General features: G+C 37.9%; 2 protein-coding genes across 13 annotated transcripts; one reads left to right on the top strand and one right to left on the bottom strand.

Annotated features, from left to right (window-relative positions):
- Positions 1–1,032: 1,032 nt before the first annotated feature.
- LOC107274233 (dynamin) lies at positions 1,033–19,701 on the bottom strand. 9 transcript variants are annotated; one of them, XM_015753152.2, is made up of 19 exons: positions 18,749–19,701; positions 17,726–17,799; positions 16,582–16,731; positions 16,273–16,476; positions 16,002–16,194; positions 15,690–15,899; positions 14,759–14,958; positions 14,509–14,654; positions 14,255–14,412; positions 12,251–12,277; positions 9,915–10,086; positions 9,578–9,823; positions 9,441–9,452; positions 8,679–8,885; positions 8,255–8,430; positions 8,130–8,135; positions 7,770–7,958; positions 6,068–6,163; positions 1,033–2,121 (listed from the first exon to the last, which is right to left on the bottom strand). In XM_015753152.2, exons 1-19 carry the CDS (start codon positions 18,910–18,912, stop codon positions 2,058–2,060), a joined length of 2,694 nt encoding a protein of 897 aa, XP_015608638.1. In that variant the 5' UTR covers positions 18,913–19,701; the 3' UTR covers positions 1,033–2,057. The 9 variants fall into 9 exon arrangements, with proteins under 9 accessions (XP_015608638.1, XP_015608637.1, XP_015608644.1 ...); XM_015753151.2 differs by lacking the exon at positions 9,441–9,452 and adding an exon at positions 9,150–9,161; XM_015753158.2 differs by lacking the exons at positions 6,068–6,163; positions 9,441–9,452 and adding an exon at positions 9,150–9,161 and having other exon boundaries at positions 18,749–19,700.
- A 1,330-nt stretch (positions 19,702–21,031) lies between these two features.
- LOC107274235 (serine/threonine-protein phosphatase 6 catalytic subunit) lies at positions 21,032–23,757 on the top strand. 4 transcript variants are annotated; one of them, XR_001539418.2, is made up of 8 exons: positions 21,032–21,177; positions 21,321–21,416; positions 21,540–21,747; positions 21,819–21,898; positions 21,961–22,066; positions 22,147–22,308; positions 22,428–23,262; positions 23,367–23,757. XR_001539418.2 is itself a non-coding variant. In XM_015753161.2 (7 exons), the coding sequence occupies exons 1-7, from the start codon at positions 21,109–21,111 to the stop codon at positions 22,616–22,618; spliced, it is 912 nt and encodes a 303-aa protein (XP_015608647.1). In that variant the 5' UTR covers positions 21,032–21,108; the 3' UTR covers positions 22,619–23,757. The 4 variants fall into 4 exon arrangements, 3 of the variants coding, with proteins under 3 accessions (XP_015608647.1, XP_024947236.1, XP_024947235.1); XM_015753161.2 differs by having other exon boundaries at positions 22,428–23,757; XM_025091468.1 differs by having other exon boundaries at positions 21,094–21,177; positions 21,266–21,416; positions 22,428–23,757.
- Positions 23,758–25,284: the final 1,527 nt, after the last annotated feature.

The raw sequence follows: 25,284 nt of genomic DNA, 5'->3' as shown, positions 1-25,284 counted from the left end.
TTGGAACCAGCAACGAGGTAGCGAAGCACTTCTGCCCGCCAAGCTAGGCATTCGTGTTCACGTTTAGCTCGGCTACGACGGATTCGCATTGTCGACGGAGGCGATGATCACAAAATCCCACCACCAGAATCACCGCTACAATTTAGTGCCATGATTTTGGTATCGCCTGAAACCGTAGCGTTGTGCATCACCTTACTCATCTCTGGCATTAGTAGCCAAAACTATCGAAAATGCTTCTCCCTAAAATACATGTCTAGAGTTGATGATTCCGCCAAAGGGCGTGGAAGTAGAATTCACTAAACTATGTCTAACAATTGCATTTTCGAGGAGAGTATTTGTATTAATTCTGATAACTTCTCACCAGATGTTAAGCATCTGGGATAATTCCGGAAAATTCCGCTAGGGCCGGAAGCGTAAAACAGCTAAGGCTGCTATCAAAAACAGTCCAAATCCCAAAGATCCGAGGACTCAATAATCTATAAACGAGAAGCACGTACGTTACACCATTTCGCCGCAAACCGCGAACGACCATCTTCGTTGATACACTCTGTAATAAATGTAGCAATATAAATAAAAAATTGAGTCAAATTAACAGGTGAAAGTTATACTTACTCATCAACTACATTTATTCAAATAAAACGATATATTTGATAATTCTTATTTATTTCTAATAGAATTTATGTGGCATCTTATAAATATGCTTAATTCTCTTAAAATGCTAACCTATCGTATACTTCCTATTTTCATATAACAAGAAATTTGAAGAACTGCCACGCATAATGTACGTCAGCATTTACATTTTAATATCAGATCATTCCGAAGGAATAGACAAATCTGTATTCACCTTAAGTACATCATCTACGTACGATAAAATTTGTAAGAATTCATAATATGAATTATAAGAGAACGCCAAAATAAATAATACATCAACATAGAATTAATAGAAATTTGCCTTATACAAAAACAGTACTTGGAAAACTAAATTCCAACTGAATAGTTAATCAGGAGTGGTATTAATGAATCGATGCAATAAAGAGGAATGTATTAAATATTATTTATTTAGTATCATAGTCATCAGTCAGTGTCGCGTAGCATAGCAGACTGGCAATTAAAATATTGTTTGGTAATACAAAATTCTCATATGCTACATGTATACTCGTAATACTAATTTGATGTATGTACATTAGCAAATGTATATCAACGTTGCACTTTATGCTAAACTCACATGAACGTCGAATTTCGCTCTTGTACGGACAGTGCATCATTAAAGTTTCGCGCTAAGGTTGGCCAGGAGAATTAGAGAGCATGTGCCACAAGACCACTTTGCTGCTGTTATTATTATTGCTGTTAATCAACATATCCACGAATCCATTTTCGAATTATCCAGACAAAGATATATACATTCCGCCAAAAGTTTTATTCGAACTTCCCCAACACGTCGGAATAACCCTTACCTATAATACTGATCCACCTAGCATTTATAGTACCTCTACTTTTCACATTATCAACAGGGATCAACTGCCTGATCATTCTCTTCCTAAAATGTTAGGGAGAAGTTCGTTCGATATCGCCGATCAATAATAATCCATTAAAGGACACAAAAAACGCTCCCTTGTCGTTGCCAAATGCTAATACTCGTTCGTTAATTATATCCCTATAAATATAGAATACAAAAGAGAAAGGAAAAAAGAAGCAATATGTAAAATCAGTGATTCTCGTTTCCTATCGATTAACGAGGAACAGGAAACGGACGTGCGCGGCCACAGGACGGCAGCAATTAATATTACCAGGTCGCTGGTACTGGTCTCGACTCTCTCTCGTCCAGATGCACGATGCTCCCTACGATCTTCGTCGAATCCATTTATGCAAGAAAAATCCCATCGGTTCATGACAGGTGGAATAAAGAAGACGTCGATGGCGACGTCGATGGCAACGGCTGTACCGGATGCTGCTCTCCGGTTCTCAAGGTCCACTTGTAACACTTTTGGCTTGGAGATAGCACTTAGCGGCACTTGTTGCAGGTACGTGTGCACAGGTACACAATAGATGATGCTAGCTCAGTTAAGTCGGCCCGAGTATGGTCTCTCTGGGATTCGGGGAGGAATATTGGGTACAGGACGCCTACAACATAGATACAATATAAATAATAATAGCTACTTAAGATGGATTATCGAAAGTTAGTCTTTGTACAATATAAAACCAAAAAACAAGCAGTGTAACGAGTGATTTGACAAATAAAATTATTTTCGTCCAAATAACGCCACACGGATTTTCATTAATTTAGGTCGGGTTGCCCGCAAGAAGGAGACACCATGGAGTTAAGGACATTTGCAAAACATGCACAAACCAGCGACAATCCGTGCATCGGAGGACGAACAGAGATGAGAGGGGAAAACAAAAAACTTAAAGGACTTCTCCAGAGAACCAAACTCAACGATAGGAATAATCTGTACTAGCTAACTAGCATGCCTAATCAATTTCTCTCAGAGATTGACTGACCTCCTTCGTCGCTCTCTTGGAAGTCCCTTAACCTCTTTACTATGTATTCCTCATTACAGGGACGTAGTACATTGGCGCATTCACAATGAGGAATGTGGAGCAGTGTTAAGGATTAATTATAAGACACAAACAGAAGAGACGCAGCCGAATTATTAATAAATACATTCGGATGCGTATCCGCTGTTCATAATGCACGCTCGTTAGTTATATCTTACTCGTTTAATATTCTATAACATATTATTACCTATATACACATTTATATTGCGATAATCGGTGTTTGTGTATGTGTCAATCTGTCATGTGTACCTCCTCCTCGCACGTATGGATATTCTTACATTGATATCCACGAGATAATCGGCAGGACGGAATCTGCTCCACGTGTGGAAATTTCATAAAGATTCATCGCCTCGAGAGAGGCTCTTTATCGTAGAAATTCCGGATTATCGATATCAGCCTCGATAACCTACAAACGTGGCTCAGATCACCCTGACGAATGTCCCCAGAGAGATTTCCATCGTATATTCTAGCTTGAACGACTCTACGTAGCGTTCACTCTAAAAGTTATCGCACTTTGCAAATATTCAACTCGGTACAACAATACTTGGCCAACGTGTTACGCCGCGGTAAGCATCGATAACTAGCTTTTTTTTTTTTATTACGTAAGGCTTTAGGATGAAAGCATATAACGCGTTCCTGCACTGAGTCCAGACTGTGAGATCGCAGGGACGTTTCGGTAACAGATGGAAAAATTTAGTCGATGCGTTTACATGTAATCGCGATTCAACCGAAATACTTACACTGTACACGGCTCTGACGGGCACACGAGTAGCAAATACAGGCAGAATATTAGGATCTTAGGCTCGAAGAGGAATGTCAGAGTGGACGTAGATATGAAGTGAAAAGTCAAGGAAGAACGAGCACGACGATTAGGGGAATGCAAAATGATCACGAGTTCAAAGTTGAATATCCACAAATGAATTTAACTTCCTTTCGGGGACTGAATTTTTCCCTTTTGCCGCACAAAACTACGTCCTACTATACGACCTACCTACGTAGACGATTAAATATCTCTGCCCTTCTCACGCGATTCTACAATATATGCCAACGTTACTTTTTCTTCTTCTTTAATTCACCCCAAAATTTTCAATTATTCAAGCAATCCGATATACAATTACGGTGCATCAACATTGGCGCGACTAAAACTTCAATTTGCTCAAACCTTCATCTGCATCTTGTGCCCTGATAAAACACGTGTCTCAACTGTCACTGGATAATTAATCATCCCCAATCCCTTTGCGCCTTGTCAAAATTTCTCAACTTGATAATAAATTTAACAGCTAAGCCCTTATGCGGAATGTTAACGAACGACGTTTCTCTCTTTGAGAAAAAAAGATATTTTTCGATTATAATTGACTTACAAATACTGAATGACCGACAACGAAATCGCCACAACGCGGGACGCGGTTTAGAATATTTTTTATTTTTAGTATAGTTCAATCCTACCACCGTGTCTTTTCGTTGTTCGATCTTCCCTCTCGTCTCCCGGTCGCCATGCTGTACTTTCCCTATGAAACGTTTTCCTACTCTCCTACAGACCCGAGAGAACGAACGAGCGAATAAATAATAAATTCTTACGAGCTCTTTCTTTTCCTTTCTTTTCAACAACTTGATATGCCTTAAGAAACAATATTCTTGTCGATAATTGGCGGCTTTTCGTAAGAAGCAATGCTTACTCTGTAATAGTTATCGATCTCGCTAAGATTCCTGACTAGTGGCGCCACTTTTGTCCACCTAACGCAACGGTGACTCATTTGCGCACTACGAATTCTTCTAGCTACGTCATGATTTTACCACGCGAGTCCAATCATCGTTAATGTGGCAAGATTGCTCGGCATTACTAAAAAAAAAAAAACGATATACACCTTACACTGTACAATTATCATACGAATAATTTTACTTCTGGCTGTACGTAGCAGCTCTCAAGGTATAACGTACAGGACTCACGTCGCTTTAATTAATTACAGAGTTATACCAGACGTCAATAAGGAGACTTAAGACAAGAAAGAGTAGGACTGTGACAAATATGCATTTTTTCTTTTTCGCACAATTCAAAAGATTCAAACTGGAAACCCTTCGATTACTGGACGTAGTTAAAAATAATTTCCAATTAGCATTGCGATTAACGATTTCAAAAGTACCCGCGTCGCGATGCCCGACCATCTTCGACTTACACGGTTCATAACGAGGACGCAGGAAGGAAGCAGTGAAAAGACAAAAATTATCATATTTTCTATACCTCCTGGAAAATTGTGAACGTCACACGGTATATACATATACCGGGTAGTCACGCAGGTATTCGAGGGACTCTGGAAACGATGATTATTTACTCTTAATATTCGTTAGTGTCGTTAGTAGCGCTATTAGATACAGATCAAAATATTCGCGAATCCGGGATTTTCATGCAAAATCCACGAAGCGTCTACGCTATTATATCACATCCTATGTCTGAGCATATCTCTTTTTTTTTTTATTACTTTTTCTTTCAATTAATCATCTCATACGTATTTTTTATTTAACGTACACAATATAGTATAAGGGAAACTTTACACAGCACGAACAATGATTGCGATTCAAAGTACTGAAATTCCGTATCGCTGTTTCCGCTCTGTTTTCCTCTTTATTTTTCTTACTTTTTATACTCGTGCTTTGCCTTAGTCACTGATAGACTCTGCTTTACGGCTAAAATCGTTAACGCTCAATAAGCAATAATGATCTTTTATACAACTCGCTGCTAATCAAAGTCCAATTTTCATCCAACAGCATGACATTGTTCGAACTTACATAGACATACGTGAGGTACGATTCTTATTTTCTCTTTACATTCCTCGTATATTTTTCTCTCGCATAACAGAGATCTTACTATTCTCGATTATATGTGTTTATATATATTATTTATCTATATGAGAACATTTCCTATATTATCGGAATGTCGATTCGACACGAAATTACGCGAGAACTTCTGTCAGACTTTTTGGGACTGCAGCTCTTTACATCCACGTCCCACGTTCTAATCCTTAGTCTATGGGCGAATAGCTCAAAGAATCCGTCATCGATTGCAATGTTATTTCTCTCGGTGATTCAGACATCAGTGAAACTCTGATTTATCAATAGACAGACTGATCGTACAATGATTCAGAAAATCGATCGCCAAGATAAAGCAAAATAAAAAAAATCATATAAATCATCCTTACACAAGCCACACGAACCGTTTCCCCGATCTATCCAAAGCACGTGCCTGTGCGACTCTTTGTTAATGAAAAAAAAAAACCCATAAAATTTAAAAGGTTTTCTCTAATAAAAAAAAAAAAAAAAAACGAACCATGCACATAAGAAATAACTGTTAAACAGAGAGAGAAATAAAGAAAAAGAAAAGATCGGTTAAATTTATCCAGAAAGTCTACCGTCTACTAGAGTTAAGTAACAAGAATTATCCATTGCAATCAATAGGGATTTCAAAAGTCGAAGATGAAGCGCTACGTTATTTTTCAACATTTTCACAATTATTTACTTGATCCTGAATGCATCCATGAGCTCGTTCACAGCGGCATTAGCAGCAGCCTGTGTAGCAGCCTGCGTCACCCTCTGCTGTAGACCACCCCCGCGACTAAACACATATCACGAAGACTCACGGTCAGCTTCGACTGACAGACTTCCAAACCGTATAAAGCCTCCTAATTAAAGGCAAAACTTCCTTATCCGAATGAGACGCACCGATATTATACAAGGCAGCACCGCCACCAGAGTCATGCATTGGTTTTTCGTTTCGGAAAAAAAAAGAAAGAAAATAATAATAATATCCTATCGGTGCATCTTCTTCGGTCCTTATAATATATTGCATAATTAATTGTGACTAGTGTCTCGTGTGATTATACCGTGTAATTATTATAAATTTCATGCAGGCACCGACATGTCTCATTTTCGATAATACGACCGACCAACAATGAGTTAGAGACGCACGAATCACGCAAATGTACCATGAGATACCATGAGAGGAATGCAGGAAGGAAGGTTTCGCTTTAAAAGGAACAAAGCCAGCACACCATATTCGATATCTCTCGAGTAAGTTATGTCAGTTTTTTAAATTTAATCCTTTAACCGGGGATCAATGTCATGCTGTTAGTGAGGACCTTGAACAGCCAACAAAGGAGAACAAAGCCAAAAACTTGTTCGCCGAACATTTTACTCGTGTCCATGTCCAGTATTATATACAGGCATCATGTACAATTAAGAGTATACAGGTAACAGGTCATCGAACAGACTGATGTAGAATGAAGAGGCGAGTCGATCCTATCCGTTATTTCATTATATAATGGAGAAAGAAGAACTCGCAACTGTTAGTCAAATAATTGGACTATCGACTAGTGCAAACAGTACCGTTAGAATTACTAATAGGGATATGCAGATCTCTGTTTCCTAGTCAAACACGTGTCGTTTAGCCGACGAAAGGATATTAGGTTGTCTTTAACGTGTTTCCTTTGTTTTTAACAATTTCGAAAGCGAACGACACAGGCGAGCGTCAAAACGAATCAAGGCAGGAATGTTCGTTCGTATAGAGAACCGCATAACCCCAATAACATTAGTCTCGTGAGATACTTATCCATATGCAGATAATGAATACAATTTTGTGAGAACACGTTAAGTATTAAATGTTTTATGAGCTATATGCAACAAGTATATATAATTTTATATATATATAAGTGGTGTGTACTCTGGTGTTTGTATATATAATATGTATTTGTGTCCTATCGATTAGTAGCAAATAGGTGTTAGTGCGAAGACTTATTGTCGGCGCCTGCAATAGAAAGTGATGTTAGCACCAAAAGCCCCAAAATGCAACAAGCTAATGTCCAATACAACTTCACGAGAACCCAGTGCTGTTTCATTGAAATAATATAAGCATCCCAGTGGCTGGACACCTAACGTTACATGACCTGTGCCCGAACGTTTACAAGAAACCGTATTTCCATCTCTCTCGCACGCACGCTTTTTCCAGTAACTTGGACGCGTCTGGCCACTGGGACGTTTACCTTATTATACCAAGCACTTCGGCAAGCACGTATCGAGTACGAGAAATGGATGAGAGAGCCACTTGGATTTCAAAAACGCGAATCCCCTCATACTGGGTCCAAAGATAGTTTGATAATCCAAGAGCGAGGACGCACATGATCCTAGAAGTCTATCGTATTAGAAAATAGAATATCTGTACTTACGATGGTATCAGGGGAGGAGGTAGGCCGGGCGTCGAACGCGCTGGTGGCGCTCCACCGGGTCCAGGTCGATTCGGAATCGCTGGAGCAGGTCGTCCACCTCCAGGTACGGGAGGTGGCGCTCGCGAGCTTCCCGTCGGCATTGGCTGTGTTACGCCACGTCTTGGTCCACCAGGAGACGGCGGGGATAATCTGTAACAAGAATTTTCGTTTGTGTGATTGTTCCTATTGATTTTTTTGTTCGATTCGCTATGAAATAATATAATCAATGCATAGTTTGCATGTTTTGATATACCCACGTGATGAGTGTTACTACGATTTCTAAGGAATGCGGTGAGAATAAAGAGAACCACTGAATCTTACCCAAGACTGTAGCGTTCACGAACGAATGTGTGAGTGTGGTAAAAGCGGACAGTAAGAAGATGAACAATAGTAGATTAGTAGAAAAGTAGTGTTGACGAATACATTAATGGATGATTTCGTTTTACCTGGGATTTTCGGCCGACGCCAACCAGTCGTTCTTCACAGGTGGTGGTACAGGCGTCGACACGGTGGCCATAGAAACATCCCCGATGATACGAAGTGCTTCCTTGCATGCATGGTACATGCGCAACATTTCTTCTCGCTTCTGAGCCTCCTCGGGAGACTCTTCCATCATTGAGGCCTACAATTTAGAAATGTACGACAAAATTTAATTCCTGAAGGTGATGCATTACGATAGATTAGTTAGTAGATGCGATGACAGTTTGAAATGGAAGTTAGGAAAAAATGTAACTAACGGAACAGGGTCTTACAGCAAAGGGATAAAAAAAATTCTTCAAAATATGTAACTCATCATCGGATAACTGGGACAGGATACTTGTATTTATAATGGAAGAAAGGAATTTCAATAACTTCATCCATGTATCTTACCTGGTCGCCGCTTGCGTACAGATGTGCCAGTAGCTCGCCATTGATGAAATCTTTCGCATTGTTAATGATCAGATGCATAATGGTCTTTGGAACAAGATCACGAGTAGTTTTGGTGACGATCTTCATGTAGGAATCTACCAAATTCCTGATTGTCTCGACTTGACGCTCCAGTTGAGGATCCATCGATGATTGGCCTTCGTTGCCACCCTAGAGGAAAGATAAATATTTATTAACATACTGTAATTTTCCTCCATAAAGACCAACACTATTTCTTTTAACAAACTACAGTTCCAAAAGGCACTAAAGAAAAAAAAATAATTTCGACGAGTATAGCGTGTGGTGTATTTATTGCATTGGGATGTCGTGCCAAGTTTGGTTAGAACTGTTCGATCTTCGTGTGAGTGTTATGTCACTTTGTTTTGTAAAACAATTACAAAACTCAAACTCCAGAGCTTGAACAACAGTACCAACCTCGTATCCTTCCTTTATCAGTTTTGAATTCAGGAAAGAAATAAAAGTTGAATTACAAAAGTTCTCTCAACATAAATGAGAGCAAATCGATCAATTTTGAGAAAAACGACATGCAGATTCAATTAAATCACAATAAATCGTATCTCAATGTAATACCCAATTTGCGTATTGATTAAAGTACAAGTATAAAACGTTAATATAATTAAATTGTGATTAGATTAAAACCACCACGCCTGTTACGATTCACCAAAAACAAAGAATTTTTAAGTCCGTACACTTTCGCAAACTCACCCGCTGCTTATCCTAAAATAAATTAAATTGTACTGATAGAGACATAACTTCCAATAAGTATTACTTTCATATCTGCGAATATAAATACGAAGAGTGAACCGAATCGACCTTTCATTCTCAAGCCAATTAATAATTACCTCGCCCTCGCCATTGGCCTGTTCTGTCGATTTCTCTGGATAAACACCTGCCCTAAGGAAGGACGCCTTCCACGAATCGACGTCATCCTGCGTCTCGCAACTAAGCTCAAGCTGCTTGTAATCCTTATACACGTTTCTGCCTTCAGGATTGAAGAGAGCAAACAAATGCCGTCGAGACATGAAGCCCTGCTCCAAATCTCGCAACTTCAATCCATCCAACGGCAACATGTACTTCTTCTCACGTTCCTGCGACAGAGCAAAAGCAAAAATATTAGAAGAATGAATATTTACAAGTAAATAGATTGAAATCACGTGAATGATTTAATGAGGTACTAACTTCTTCATCCTTGAACCAGGAGATGCTTTCTGAAGTCAAGACAAACCAGTAGTCCCTGGAGCCACCCTTCATGATACCCAAATTATGTATGCACATATAGCCTTTGCGGATCACTTGATTGCCCAATGTGTGTCTTCCAGCTTTAACCGCGTTCTCTGAGGATTGCTGAGCACTGTAACAGAAACAATATTGTACTATGAAAAGCTGGATGAAGAAGCGCAGTGTGCAGGTACTTCAATACTTAATTATTATCTTAATTGTCACGGAAAGTCATGTATCTGGTATCAACTGTCAACCATCAAGACTAGCAGAAGAAAAGATTCTAGCGCTTCACGTGTAAGAAGATCCAAACACAAGATCAATGGGAGGGAACAAAAACAATACCGAGTCTTCAGCAGAAGCTTCTAATAAAATCAGTAAAAAGCTCCGCTATTCTAGAAAATTAATTTTCTGAATCACTGTCATCTCATGTAATCTCATATTTTTTCTCTTCTTTTTTTTTCATCAATGGGAGGGAACAAAAACAATACCGAGTCTTCAGCAGAAGCTTCTAATAAAATCAGTAAAAAGCTCCGCTATTCTAGAAAATTAATTTTCTGAATCACTGTCATCTCATGTAATCTCATATTTTTTCTCTTCTTTTTTTTTCTTTTTTTTTTTTTTTTTTTTTTAATGCGCTACCATTAAAAGTTGTGTGATCAAAAACGGTCGTAAAATTTCTGATGCGTGATGTAAATTAAAGAGGAAGGAAGAAATTTTAACTAAAGCAAACTAAAAGACGTATACGAGCATGCTGACAAAAAGCTATTTGGACGAGGCTGCGAAGACAAAGTATATAGGGTGGAGCATTTATGATAACCAGGTCATTCTTTTTTTTTTCAGAAACGAAGCCAGATATAAAAAAGTGTTTCAGACAGAAGTTCTAGGGTTTCAAGAGGCACGGAAGACTTCGTTATTAAATTCATTCCTGAATGTAGGCGTATTAAGGTAATTCGAAAGTAAACTTTCATTTCTTCAATGTAAGATTCAATTTTTCTTCCAGAAATCAGAAGAGCATTCAACTTCGAGAAAGGAAAATTGCATCATTCCATTGAAACAAAATTAAAGTTGACCTTCGAATTACTTTAATGCCTGAACTCATTAAGGAATTCAATAACAGAATCTTACGTCCACCTTGAGATCTTACTTCTGTCTGAAACACTTTTATATCTGGCTCAGTTTTCGAAAAAAATCAATGTGTTCACTATAAATGCCCCACTCTGTATTATATACATAATCGCACAGTATCCTGCACACTGATTGTGAGTTTATAAAACAGTAGTAGCTGTATACACGTTGACAGCGTAGAGAAAGAATACTGAAAGTTCATAAATACAGTGTAAACATAAACAGGAATATAAAGCGCTAGGAAGTTAAATAAATAAATATAAAAAAGAGAAATTTTCTGTGCATTAGATGACAGGTGTATGTCCTATCCCTTACAGCATCCAGAAATAAAACTCTGACGTAACTCAACGAAACGCACATAAGAAAAAAAAGAAATCCTTGATGCATTCACATGTCGCAAACATACATGATGTACAAACAACGTTCGAAATGGTGCATCGTTACATACACACAAGTTACATCTCACTAAAGCACCATAATAACTTAATGAAATAATCAATAAAACACAGTGAAGTAGACTCAAGTAAAGTAATAATAAGTGCCCGGTGCAGTGGTGTAGGATAGTATGGGAAATAGAAAAAAAAAGATGGATACAAAACTAAGAACAACTAATGTACTTCGTACTGTTCGTGCCTAATGAAAATAGAAATACACAAAAAAAGGTTTGGGAATGGAGAGAGGATACCTGTGACTGTATATTTCGACTATCGTTAACGCGCAATTAAACACATTTTTTCCTCCACTTTATACCGTACTAAAGGATGATTAATAAGGTTCAACCTAATTTTACACAAAGCTAGTACAAAAATCGTCGACTTGATAAAATTAAAATTAACGACGTTAATTTGGAATACGTGAAACTAAGAAAAAAGTGCTTGAAAATATATCTTTATTATACATAGGTATTTTGATAGTAACTTTGTACGCAGACAGATGAGATGACGAAATGGTTATGTGAAGGGAGGCAAGGCTGAAGCGAAACGGAAAATAAAAATGTAGAAAAACGGCGACAGAACGTGTGATTCGTGTACGAGTTAGATAAAGAGAAAGGTATAAGAATAAACAAAATAGAAGGAAAGAAACAGATAAAGACAGAGATAAAGATAGAAGATGAAAAAGAGAATATGTAGTGTAAAACCTCCGTTTTCGATGTAGGTTGATGTTCTTACCTTGCATTATGGCTACTGGCCGCCGCGCTGCCGGTATAATTAAATAATTGTTTTTATTCGTGAAATACAATATAGTTGATCATGGAAATAGAAATATATGTTGGAAATAAAATGTTACGCTGTGTAGGGCGTGGCATGAATATCAGGCAGCATAAATTACATTAAAAATTGTACACTTTGACATATGAAAAAAAAAACTTGGATATGAAATGGAATATCGAATATACGAGTATGAAATCTATTCTAGCAAGAGTCCTTCACGTTGATTACATGTGCACCGGGTGGTCTTTCGTACGAAAATACATTCGACTATTAGTAGCGTATTTTCATAGCAAAGAAGCGATCTTACTTTATATTATCCATTTTGGAACTCTTGCTATTTTTGTAATGTTCAGGAAATAAGTTCCAGCGCTGCCTGCTACTTCAGCCAGTACATTGTAGTATTACCAGAAAGCATTTACATGCGACCAGTTTCTAAAGCATTGAAATATCGCGAACCACAAAAAGAAGTTTGTGATCAGTTGAGATATAGTTGAACAGCATGGAATTTTGATACTTAGTTCAAGTCGAGAATTACGACAGCTCTTTAGGAGACATTGGGAAGGAAGTAAGTAGGCAAGGAGCAAAAGAGATGTGGGTAACCTAAATTAAAGTCACATGAAACAAGTGAGAGGATCGAATAAAGAATTAGAGCGCAATGAGATGAAATTTCTAATAGAAAAGAAGAATGTAAAGGTACTTGATGTCAGACTTTGTTCTGTCCAACTTATTAAACACAGATATGTACTGACAAATGTTAGGAGTTAGGTACAGAGTGTCTCAAAATATATGGATAAAGAAAGAGCTAGTGACTCAATTACTTATAAACTATCACTTATCCATTATCGAGCTATGGATATGTGCAACTGTGCCATAGAAAAAGAGTGAGCCAAGACCTCAGTGAAAATCTAGTTTAATCTGGCCAAGTGATTCTAGTCAGGAAGACATGCACAGATCATGAAAAAGTTACGCTGGCATATACCAACACTAACTAAACAACTGCGGGTCTAAGATCTAACTTAAAGAAAAACAGAACTCAAAATAGAATAGCTAAATCCTTTGTCATCCTTAAATCCCATCATAGATAATAAGTAAGATATTAATAGTACAAATTTCTCATACACCTACTTAACATAAAATGAATGTTAAGTAGATTATTAAAGTCAGTTTTCTTATTAAGCAGTATATAAGCAATGTATATTAGCTAGACTTTACAGAAATCTGCTATATAGAACTAAAAGATTCTCTTAAGAGAGTAGTGATATTCGTAAAACACACAATGCAACTGCTAACTGACAAACAGAAGCCAAAAATAGACAAAATTATGAAAAAACAGTCTTCCATTTATGAATCCCACAATCAAGTAATCACCCCAAACTAATTTTAGACGATTTATGTTCATCAATTACTTTGATTTCTTCGCAACTATATTGTAAGTGCAGAAGATCAAAATTCAGTGCAAGGCAGTACTAGAAGTTGCTTTTGAGTACTTCGACACAAAAAAAAGTCTAATGTGCTATTGTTATATGCTAAGCAATATGGCGAAGAAACTTCACAGAGAATAAGTTGGAAGCTACAGTTAAGACTAAAGCAAAGATCACCTTGGTGAACACATAAAACTCTTCAGTTCAAACGTTCCAAGTTTTCCAATGTCACTGATTAACTGCAATGATTTCATAGTAACTGTTTAATAGAACTGGTACGTTTAATCTGAATGGTCCTGCGTAATTATGACGAAACCTGAACAAAGAATGAAAGTAGGAGTAAAAAAGGAAGAGAAACAGAAGAAACCAAAAGTAGAAAAATAAAAGTAATACAAGGCATCTATGCATTTTTAACGTTATTGGGTAATTTGGCTAAGGATTTTTTCCAAAACGGTGTATATTCATAAACCGCAACGTGTTCGTTCTAGTTCGGTGCGTTTTCATAAAAAGAGAGACATGTAATTATTGAAGCATCACTTACTTGGCAAACCCAATAAAGTCTTCGTGATTTGTGTTCATATAGGCAAGCTCACAATCAACTAGAAGCACCAGCTGCTCCTTACACATCTGCTCCCTCTGCCTGACGTAGGTGGTTATAATTCTCTCGGTCTCCTCCCTTAATCTAGGATACCGTGACATCTGCAAAAATATTTTTTTTAAATTGTTAAATTATAGTGAACCTTAGAACCTCAGGGAAATTAATCTGACGCAATGATGTTTAATAACGATCCTTACCCGATCTGTACAAATGCGCACAACGTTGCTAAGTTCCTGTACGACTAGGTCCACACATTTGAGACTGGGCTCCTTGAGCCTATTTATTTGCTTTTTGACTATAGCCTCGAAGGCCATATCCGGAGTGAAGAGACCAACCCTGATACCTGGGGTAAAGGTACAACGCCATATGTGATACTCAATATTCCGATGATTTAAGGAACTTTAGACTTGAAGTAGATTTGCAGCATGGATGAGAAGAATTGCCTACCATGAATATTTCTGATGGCGAACGCTATCTCCCTTCGTAGTTCCTTCTCATCAAATTCCATCTTAACAATTTCAAATGGGAAACGCTCGTGAAATAATCTGTTTATCTTAGCACCGCCACTCAGCTCATTGGTGTTGATTTGCGCAGAGCCCGAACCTTCGATAGTCCTTTCAAAATCCGATTGGAGTTGTTGTATCATCCTTAAAAAAAGTCTTGCATTTAACGATAGCTCTGATTTTAATAAGCATTTAGTTTTGTTATCGTATTACATGGGTTATGAAATATTAACACTTGTTAGACGACACACGAAGAATCTATTACTGTATATTCGGCCCAAGAGCAACCAGATTAATAAACCCACAAGTATGTCTATTAGTGAATATTTTATGTAGAATAGTCATGTGCAGGTCAAGTTATAAAAGCGTATTTTGCAAGAAAATCATTTACAAGATTTAACACACATTAATTACCGTAGGACCAATTAAGAAACTGAATATAAGTCATACGTACGCATACTACAGTTTCTCCTCTAGTCCCGAGTTCATGCTACTCAATCCCATGTTAAGTAAAAAAAAAAATGATCCCTATCATCTTGTTAGGATATGGTATTTCATGCAATAATCAATCGACTACAAGAAAAAATTCCAATAAGGAAAGGAGGATACCTACATATACAATTGTATTGATCTGAAAAATAACAGAAAAAAATTTCTAAAATTTAAAGGCCCTCCACCATAATCCAGAATGAAATTCTCTAAAGATCCAACTCTCGTTCCCATTGCAAGAGTGCGAAGACGCAAAAGCGTAATGATACGCATGCCGAGATATTGAAGACGCGTATTTCACGTGGGTGAAAAGTACAAAGCTTTCGGATAACGTAGTTACATCCGGTACTCGTTGAACTTCGGTTGCTCTTGGGAAAATCACTTACTGCAACATAGCCTTCGTTTTTATGGCCGGATCGTCGGGCCTAAAATGTTTGTATTGCTCGACATCTTTTTCCAGGGTGAGCAACTGCTTCTGTAGACGATCTCGCAACGCAGGAAGAGTATCCCTGATGTGATTCGTCAGTTGCTGATTAAGAACTCTCTGTAAGTACGGCGTACCTAATCTGTCTGCAAGATGCCGATAGGATGGATGACTAAAAAATAAAACAATATATTATCCCTTGCAGCATCGGACTCATCCTCAATTGTTTCAACAGGATACGATTGAGAATTTACGATCGCGTGGGTAGACGTACCTAAGGAAGAACTTTCGTTCAGCTGCCAAAGCATTCTTGATATCTTTACGACCTTCGATATCTTTCTGGCTTCTATTTACAACGCCTATGTAACCTCTTCGTAACGGTAACAGCTTGTTTTCCAAGATGTCCCTCGCGTCGGTGCCATCGTCCATAAGATCCAGCTTAGTGATAACACCGATCGTGCGTACTCCTTTTATTTAATTTTTTTAACATTAAAATTGTTGAAAACTAAAAAGACGAGCATTATTTAGGAAAAAAAATTTCTTACCCTGAGGATCAACCTCTTTTGCAAGCTTGAGAGCATCGCTGTTCGCCAAATCGGTATTCGCTGGCGTGACAGCTAATATAAGGCAATTATCCCTTTTTATGAATTGGAATATCATTCCCTTGATTTGTGCTTCGATATCAGCTGGCTGGTCGCCGATCGGAACTTTTGTCAGACCGGGTAAATCGATCAAGGTCAAGTTAAGAACTGGAAGAATAATTTTAAGTAGCATCAGCATCAATCATACATATTAAATCATATAAATGCAAAATTAATTGATTAAAGTACTTATTAGTAAGAATTCAATTTTACCATTAGGGGAATAGACTCGAAGGTTAATGGGTATGTTGGAAATACCCTTGTTGCTGCCAGTAACCCGGTCCGTTTCAGCTTCGATTTCACGACGGACCTCATCGAAATCAACAAACTTTTTTCCTTTACAATGCAAGAACTCGGCAAACTCTGAAATAGTAAAAGAAAGAAATAACATAGTTGAACGAAAAATCCGTTCACAACTGAAATTCATCTCCATGTCTTATCACGATATCAAACTTCAAACATAATCATAATATCTTAGGTCTACGTCACTGGGAAAACTTGAATATGCGGATTCGCTAGTGAACCGAGGAGGTGACAATGTACCCAATTTCCTGCTTATCACTAGCTGGGACTCACAGGAAGTATGATAGCTCGGGACATGCTGGAACGAGGAGATGAAACGTCTGGTTTATATTAATTCTATCAAACGGGACTTTAATTAACGTCTCCCCACACGAATGACCGTTCCATCAAAAGAAATTATTTTCAAAAATTAATTTTCAATTCGTTATCATCAATACGAAACATGATCGTACAAAAAATTATTCGTTACGAATGTGTTATTAAAACGAAACCGGTACTATCAATTGCTATTAAAACTTCAATGAAGTCAACGAATAAAGTAATTATATTAACAGGTCACAGGGACGTATGATAAAAATATCTGAAGTCAATCTTGGGTCAATGGGTCAATGGGATGATATCGTGGGCTTTATCAATCTTTTAATCTACTATTATTCCTCACTTACCTGCGACCTGCAACACTTGTCTGTTTTTAAGAAAAGTCTCAAAGAGCAACTTAACTGACACATATTTAACCCATTGACCCCTTATAGGAGCATTACGCATAGCGACACTAATCGGAGTAACAATTTTCAAGTTGAGTAACCACAGATCAAGATATAAACAGATACTGTATTTAAGCTCAGGCTATTAAAAATTTTTTATGCAAGGCCTTTCAATTTATATTAATATGCATGTAAATTAAGGGAGAGCGTATAGAATGTCCCCATACCGCTCGAACAATATAGGTCGCCTAATAAAATAGATTGCATCTACAAAAATCTCATTCATAATAAATAACGTTGTTGAAACGTAAATGGTTAAAGAAATAATTAGTTTATCATGAATGACTTGCCTGTGATGCTGTGAATTAGCTGCAGAATAAGAGGTCTTCTAGTTACAATACCTGAACCTCTTGGTAAGAAATCTCTGAAATACAAAAATGTAGGTGTGAGTACAAACTGAAGTACTATTTTAGAAACTAGCGTCACAATTAATTGCACGCTGAAGTTAGAAACATGACAAAGAAAAAGATGCTGTCATACGACTGTTCATTAGTACGATCCACTTACAACTAACGTAGTTAATTCAGGGCCATTTGTGAAAAATAATTGAAAACAAATTTTTCTCTTTTAAAATCGAGTTCATTCTTACGTAAATCAGAGAATGTTTAAACTCGTTAGAATAATGACAAGAATTATGGCATGCCAGGAAAACGTGAGAAGCGGCACTGTTTATTCAATGAATAACGCAAAAACAGAGAAATATCTGTTTAGACACGTCAGACAAATTTAGAATATCAGAGAATCACATTTACTGATTTATTACTGAAGATATCGATATACATGTAGTGTTAGATAGGGGTAGATAGGATTTTCAAAGTTGCGTAGACAAAAAATTTTTAAATCGACGTTATTGTTTCAATTAGATCTAAAATGCCTTATCACGGCGTTCATAAGACATAAAATTTAAATTCTAGGAAGTTATCTTCAAGCATCCAGTGGGCATAGTGGCGTCGCGAGCGTTTGACAGTCTAGGACAGGAGAGAAGTGGGCGCCCTGACATCATCGAGCGGCGCTTGAGATTTTCGTTGTTCTCTGTCACAAGGAGGATCTTTTAATTCATATAAAATAGAATTTCATGAAATTTAATCCAATCAAAAGCTATCAAAGGTTGATACGTGAAAGACGATGCGCCGCAGTGATCGCCACGCCTTACGCCTCTGCCAAGAGAATCGACAGCTAAATAATCGACACGGAACTGAAGAGACAAGAGAATGGCGGTGGGTGGATGTTAGTGTGTTAAACAGAGAAAATACAAAAATAAGAGGGACAATGAAAAAGAATACAATTAAAAAAGAAAAGAAAGGTGTACTTACTTGCCAACGAAGTTCTCAAGTACTGAACTCTTTCCAGCACTTTGACCACCCACTACCGCAATTTGCGGTAAGTCCAGCTGCATATGCACACCGAGTTGTGTGAATGCATCTTGGAGTTTATTCACAATTGGGATCAACTGCTCCATCCCTACGTTCCCTGCCATTTTTTCGCACTAGGAGGCTTGCACTCTCGTAGATGAACAGTTAAATGCTTCACGTATTGTGTACGTCGATAACAAACGGAACAATGATTCGTAGCCAAGAGAGAACTGGCACCGACCGCCACTGACTGCGATCAACTGCCAACACCTCCGTGGAGGACGGTAAGCCTGGCCCCGATGGTATAACAGCCAACGGTTCTCCTGACTTCTGCTATCCCCTATTAGTCGTACACTTAGCTTGGATAGTAGCAAAATGGCCGATTTCGCGAAAGACACACCGCACCGCACACACCGCTACTCCACAGTGCCTCACCGCATCTTATTTAGCCGCGTTAACACCGGCCTAGAGACATTAAGAGGCACTAAAGCCACCGAGAAGAATACACCACTCCTCACTCGGCAGCCACTACGCTCTACGTTCTCCTACGTTCCACTAGGTCCCTCGAGGGAGCGCATAGACGAGATCCTGCGTCCAGATTCCAGATTCTGGACGCAACGCTGCTTTAATCGATAATCGAAGCTTGCGCACTAGCAGCCCGACCGTCCTGACCCACTTTCAGAAACAAAGATAAAATCCATATCGGACTTTTCGACTGGCTCTCCCGAAAGAAGACTCCTACTGTGGCGCCTCGAACTGATTTACTGTTCCGATCAATTCCAACTCATAACACCGCGATTTTAATTCGATTCAAATTGTTTACATTAAACGAAACCGATCATTCGTGCGCGATCGATATTTCTTCCAACGTAATGACATCGATTCTCTTTCTGCCAAATCAGGCCGTTGCCCTGCGCCATTTTATAAACGAAATGTCCCTAATATTACTAGGGAATTTTAGACCGCCGTGGAAAAGATACAATATTATGCTTGATTCATAATGGTTACGACAGAAAATGGACATGGACCATTGTCCAATAAACAAATTGTTTTCCAAAAACAGCAGAACCGATATCACACATGTTAAAATAGTCAGTAAATATATACCGATTTACTCAATATTGAAATTAAAAAAATAATATAAGTAATATTGTACATTATGTACATATATACATATATATTATGATTAAATAAACTAAGTCGTACTTTTACATTAAATGTTTAAATTTCATAAATTTATGTTATCTAATACTGGGAATGAATTTTGACAGGTTGGCAAAGGTGGTTTCTTACATTATAGATGTACAACGAGTAATTTAGTTATTTTGATAACTTTATGGAATTTATTAAAATAATTGTTGCAAGTCAAAATTTTAGGTGCCTCACAATGTATATAAGCAGATAGCAAACAAATAGTCGATCCCAATAGGGTCGATATAGGTAGTAACTAATAAGGGTAGCCAAAAGTTTCCGAAAATACCCTAACAAGGCCTGTTTTTATTCTCAAAAATCTTCGGGGACCTTCTTTTTAAAATCAAATTCTTAAACCCGTGGGACCTTCCTCGCCGCCCTCATTAATAAATAATTGTTCTAGTTGACACGAGATATAAAGACAAATAGAATCAATCCGATGCTCTACTATATATTGACCTGTACGCCGGGATTGCCCTTCCACATCAACTGCTTAGCAGGTCAAACCCCAGCTGTGACCACACGGCAAACTTGCGGATACTTCAACAGGAGTCCGTATTTTTCGTCGGGAATGCATGGTCAGTTATGTAGCGAACTAGTGTATTGATCCTCACTCCACTATCCGGTCGACGCCTCTTCAGGAAATCATTTTACTTTTTCAGATTTCAGGTTACGTTTTGTTACTTCCTTTATTTAACAACAGCTACGCTACAGGGTCATACACACTTATTATATAACTATGAATGAATATATGATTTTTTTTTTTGGTAGTAGCGAATTAGGCCATCATAGAAGAGTCTTACGAAGAATATCTTTATTGTTGATTTTTTATTTCTGTTGTTGGTCATTCCTATCTCTTTATAGTTTCACAATATCTTCACAATAATTTTAAAATAAATACTCATAAGCAACAGATGAAAATAATCCATTTGTAATTTTTAATTTTGAAAATCGCTGTGTCAGACAATACACATATTTCAATTTTTGAAACTACTGTCAAATCCACAGAGCATGTGACCCAAAATTCCATAGGGTTGACTCCCTTTGTTGTACTTTTTCCACGATTGATTCAGTGGAAATTCCATGTTGTGGGGGGCGCGCCTAGTACTATTCGACGTTACGAATCCAAAATGTCAGACATCGATAAATGGATAGATATTACAAAAGAGTGCAAATACTTGCCAGAAAATGACCTTAAGGTAATAATTAGAATAAAACATTTACTAGCGTGAAAACAATTTTCTCAATATTTCATAGGTTGCTTGCTCATGGTGCTCTAATGTATAGGTGTTATAGGTTACTCCTGCCCCAATAGTTTTATTATGTTCGCCTTTGTCGACAGAAACTCTGCGACATGGTCTGTGATCTTCTCTTGGAGGAATCGAATATTCAGCCTGTGTCCACCCCAGTAACTGTTTGCGGCGATATCCACGGCCAAGTGAGTTTGTACTATTCCTGCTAACCTCTAAGATTATTCGAGCGATACTAGCGCGGTGTTGCTCCGTTATAAATTCTTGAAGTTGTTCATTTTAATAAAAGGAACTGATTTTTTGCATTGTAGTTTTATGACTTGGAAGAATTATTCCGTAACGGAGGTCCAGTGCCAGATACAAACTACATATTTATGGGGGATTTTGTGGACAGAGGATATTACAGTTTAGAGACTTTCACGCGCCTATTGACTCTTAAAGCTAAATGGTCAGACAGAATAACATTGCTGCGTGGAAATCATGAATCTAGGCAAATCACACATGTCTATGGTTTTTATGGTGAGTAATTCTTTGCTTTGTATAACGATGTCATAAGTTACATATGATTCCATATTTTTTTTATTCAATAGATGAGTGTCAAAACAAATATGGAAATGCTAATGCATGGAAGTATTGCTGCAGAGTATTTGACCTTCTCACAGTTGCTGCCGTAAGTATGATAACGAAAAATACATAGTATTACTTTATTGTGACACATGCATTTTTCTGCAGTTAATCGATGAAGAAGTCTTTTGTGTTCACGGTGGTTTATCCCCAGCCATTAAAACGCTAGATCAAATTAGAACTATTGAGAGAAATCAAGAAATTCCACACAAAGGTAACCTTACAGTATCATTGCAGCATGTAAATTTTTATATCTCAGAAAAATATATATTTAATCGTTGTACCTTGTTAAAGGTGCTTTCTGTGATTTGGTCTGGTCAGATCCTGAAGACGTAGAATCTTGGACGATCAGTCCCAGAGGGGCTGGTTGGCTCTTTGGATGCCAAGTAACACACAAGTTTATGGAAATTAATAATCTTCAGTTAATTTGCAGAGCTCACCAACTAGTTCACGAAGGTAATTACTATGAATACTAATGTCACATAACGGTTCAAGATTTTATAACAGATTGAAACCAACAATTTGATAAGTATATCTCTGCGTACTTAAAAAATGATTTCTATTTCTGTACACAGGGTTTAGATATATGTTCAACGACAAGCTTGTGACTGTATGGTCTGCACCAAACTACTGTTACCGGTGTGGCAACATTGCCAGCATTTTGCAATTTACAACAGTAGACCAGAGAAGCGCTGTCTTATTCCAAGCTGTTCCTGATTCCGAGAGAGTGATCCCATCCCTAACCACCACCCCATACTTCTTGTGATCTAACTTTGCGCTCCATCTGTTTGGATGCAGAGGAGCGGCGTTTGGGTCTAGGCCTCACGGAGTTACATGATTGCTTCTTGGTCGATGAGTCCAGCTGATGCTATGAGAGTGCGCGACATCTTTAAGTGCATTATTTTCAACATTAACATTTTTAAAAATCTACTTATCTATCCTGTTATCGGATTTTCATAACATCGTGACAGCAACGACATACGATTATACAAAATTCTACCGTGCAAATGATTCCGCACGATGAACGAAGGAATATCCAATATTTTTCCTTATCTTTTATTTTTTTTGAAAATTATGCCATGTTTTTTTAAAACTTAGAAGCTAAACGCTCCTAAACAATAAAAAGCACTTGCCATCGCATCAGGCTGAGATCTCCCACGACCGAAAAGAGACACTCGCGCCAAAATAATCGGGAGCTCGTACACGAGAAACAGCATACACACAGAGAAAACAGAGATAAACAGACAGACAAACAAGGAATAAACAATTAACTTAAACAAAGAGACAAGCAAGAACAATCGGAGATACACCGGATACACGCACACTCTGTGGTCTAGATGCTTTTGCTGCCTACTGTGTACATTCTGTGTAGAGCATTCGCAACTCGAAGCAGCATTATGGACTTGTTCGGTAAGCTGAGAGCTTTTAAATAATTTTTAAATATGAGGAGCCATTGGTCCAGCAATGTAAAGGCAAATCAATAGAAAGCAACTATTATTCAAACATTCCGGCAGGAAGAAGGCTCTGGGAACGTTGAAGACTTTGGTATTTGGATCACTGTGCTCGGAATTCAGGTTTACTGCGTTTTGTCAGCATAATTAAATACTATAATTACGGTCTTCCGGAGAACGTAATATAATCGATCCACTTTTTTTTTACATAGTCATTTTTTTCTTTAAACAATTACACGATAACTGAACTCTTACTTTTCCCCACGTACAAAATAGATAGATCCCAAATTCCAATAAGCTCATCGAACGACCTTTCGCGCAGGCGCGCCCAATCCCATTATCCACGATTACATCGGCTGTAAATAATAAATGGCCAAAGAGCTAAAAAAGCGATATTGGCAACCGACTAAGTTCGTCTCTTAAAATTGAACAAAAATATATATTTTCTTTATAATATTTTATCATATACTTATCCCAAGCTCGTGCGTACGTAAAATGTATTAGCTAGTCGGTGAAATTCATAAATTCATTCCTTCATCCAGGTAGGGAGCAAATTTTTTAATATCGAAAAGACCCTTAGCAATGTGCCTCTAAATTGATATAAGCGTTCGTGTAATATAACTTACTTAGATACTCGATAATAATAACGTACCGAATAGCGTAAAAACGCACTGGGTGCTTGCTTACGACGAACCTGAATTCTGGCACCGTCGATTCGCTTGTTCGCGCGGCTGATACACGATGCAACATGACGTTCAACGAAACAAAAGACATTGATAAATATACCAATAAATTCTCCTGCTCGATCACAGACCCATCGAACACGACATTAACGTTGACACTGGCTGTCAGGTTAAACTGTCTGCTCTATTTTCGATTTTGTGATATAGATGGAAATGAGGCTGACAAAGGCTGCGATGACTTTTATAACGTGCAATCCCACTCTCGTATCCTCCATTTAATATCAATTTCTCAATAATTACTCCTACAATCGATTAACCATACAAAAGTAGCTATACCGGTTACTCGGAGCCAAATTCGATCACCTTGGGTCTCCTGTGATTTATTTATTGCACTACCGGCCACCCTCCTGTCCCATCTATTTTTTTTTTTCCTTTCACCAATAGCCAAATAAGTGGGCGTCGTCGATCCTTAATTCACCTTGTCAGGATCGAAGACGTAAAACTCACGTTGTAAGCTCGAGCCTCTCGTTTGGTAGCCTCCGGTAGACGGTAGAGGGTAGAAAGTAGAAGGTAACGCACCCAGGGACGGTCACTGCTCGAATGCCTCTAGGGCACGGACCACCTAGACATTCTTCAATAGTATTAGCTTCCGGTACCGCTGAGGCATTCGCAGCTTTCGCCTCCGAAGATGCCTCTGTCTGTGATCGCTTTAGCCTTACCGAAGCGTCCGGGTGAGCTGTTCTCGTCGTCGTCGTCGTCGTCACTGCTGCTCGCACGCTCCGCATAATCCTTAACGATCTCACAGGTAGACACCATTGTAACGATTATCATGTACCTTGAAAGTATAGAACTTTGTTATGTTAACGTAATAAAACGTCTGTAATAAAAATACGTGAAAAAAACAAATACACACAATCTCGTCCGACACTCTCCTTAACTCGCTGTACTTGGAATAAAATTGAAGACCCTCTTCGCAGGTTAACAACAAAGACACTGAAACGAAGAGACGATTTCTGTACGCGGTCATGATGAGGAGAAGGGGTAAGGAATACACGTCACAGCCAATGATCACATCGTTCGGTTTATTAATCATTTAATCAGTTTATTTACTCGTAATTATTATTCTTCGTCATATATATAATAATTCTATTTACTTCCTACTATTTATATAATAATATAGCGTATTTATGTTCATTATGTATAATATATTATCTACATTTATAATCCCTATGAAAGGCATCTCCAAACAGACTTCAGATTTATTTTTTAAAATATCTTATTTATTCATAAAAATACAG

This window comes from Cephus cinctus, unplaced genomic scaffold (genome assembly GCF_000341935.2).
Source record: "Cephus cinctus unplaced genomic scaffold, Ccin1 Ccin1_scaffold2545, whole genome shotgun sequence".
In the NCBI taxonomy this organism is placed as follows: domain Eukaryota; kingdom Metazoa; phylum Arthropoda; class Insecta; order Hymenoptera; family Cephidae; genus Cephus; species Cephus cinctus.
Note: the sequence above shows the minus strand (reverse complement) of the source record. Positions and strands in the feature narration are given on the sequence as shown.

What these genes read in the sequence shown, in the direction of transcription:
- LOC107274233 (XM_015753152.2), bottom strand. Translation starts at nt 18,912, where the DNA reads ATGGCAGGGAACGTAGGGATGGAGCAGTTGATCCCAATTGTGAATAAA. An exon ending in GCTAATTCACAGCATCACAG is followed by an intron (nt 16,732 to 17,725) that starts GCAAGTCATTCA and finishes TTACTATTTCAG; the next exon opens with AGTTTGCCGAGTTCTTGCAT. An exon ending in TGTACGCAAGCGGCGACCAG is followed by an intron (nt 8,431 to 8,678) that starts GTAAGATACATG and finishes TCTAAATTGTAG; the next exon opens with GCCTCAATGATGGAAGAGTC.
- LOC107274235 (XM_015753161.2), top strand. Translation starts at nt 21,109, where the DNA reads ATGTCAGACATCGATAAATGGATAGATATTACAAAAGAGTGCAAATAC. An exon ending in GCGGCGATATCCACGGCCAA is followed by an intron (nt 21,417 to 21,539) that starts GTGAGTTTGTAC and finishes TTTGCATTGTAG; the next exon opens with TTTTATGACTTGGAAGAATT. An exon ending in TCACCAACTAGTTCACGAAG is followed by an intron (nt 22,309 to 22,427) that starts GTAATTACTATG and finishes TTCTGTACACAG; the next exon opens with GGTTTAGATATATGTTCAAC.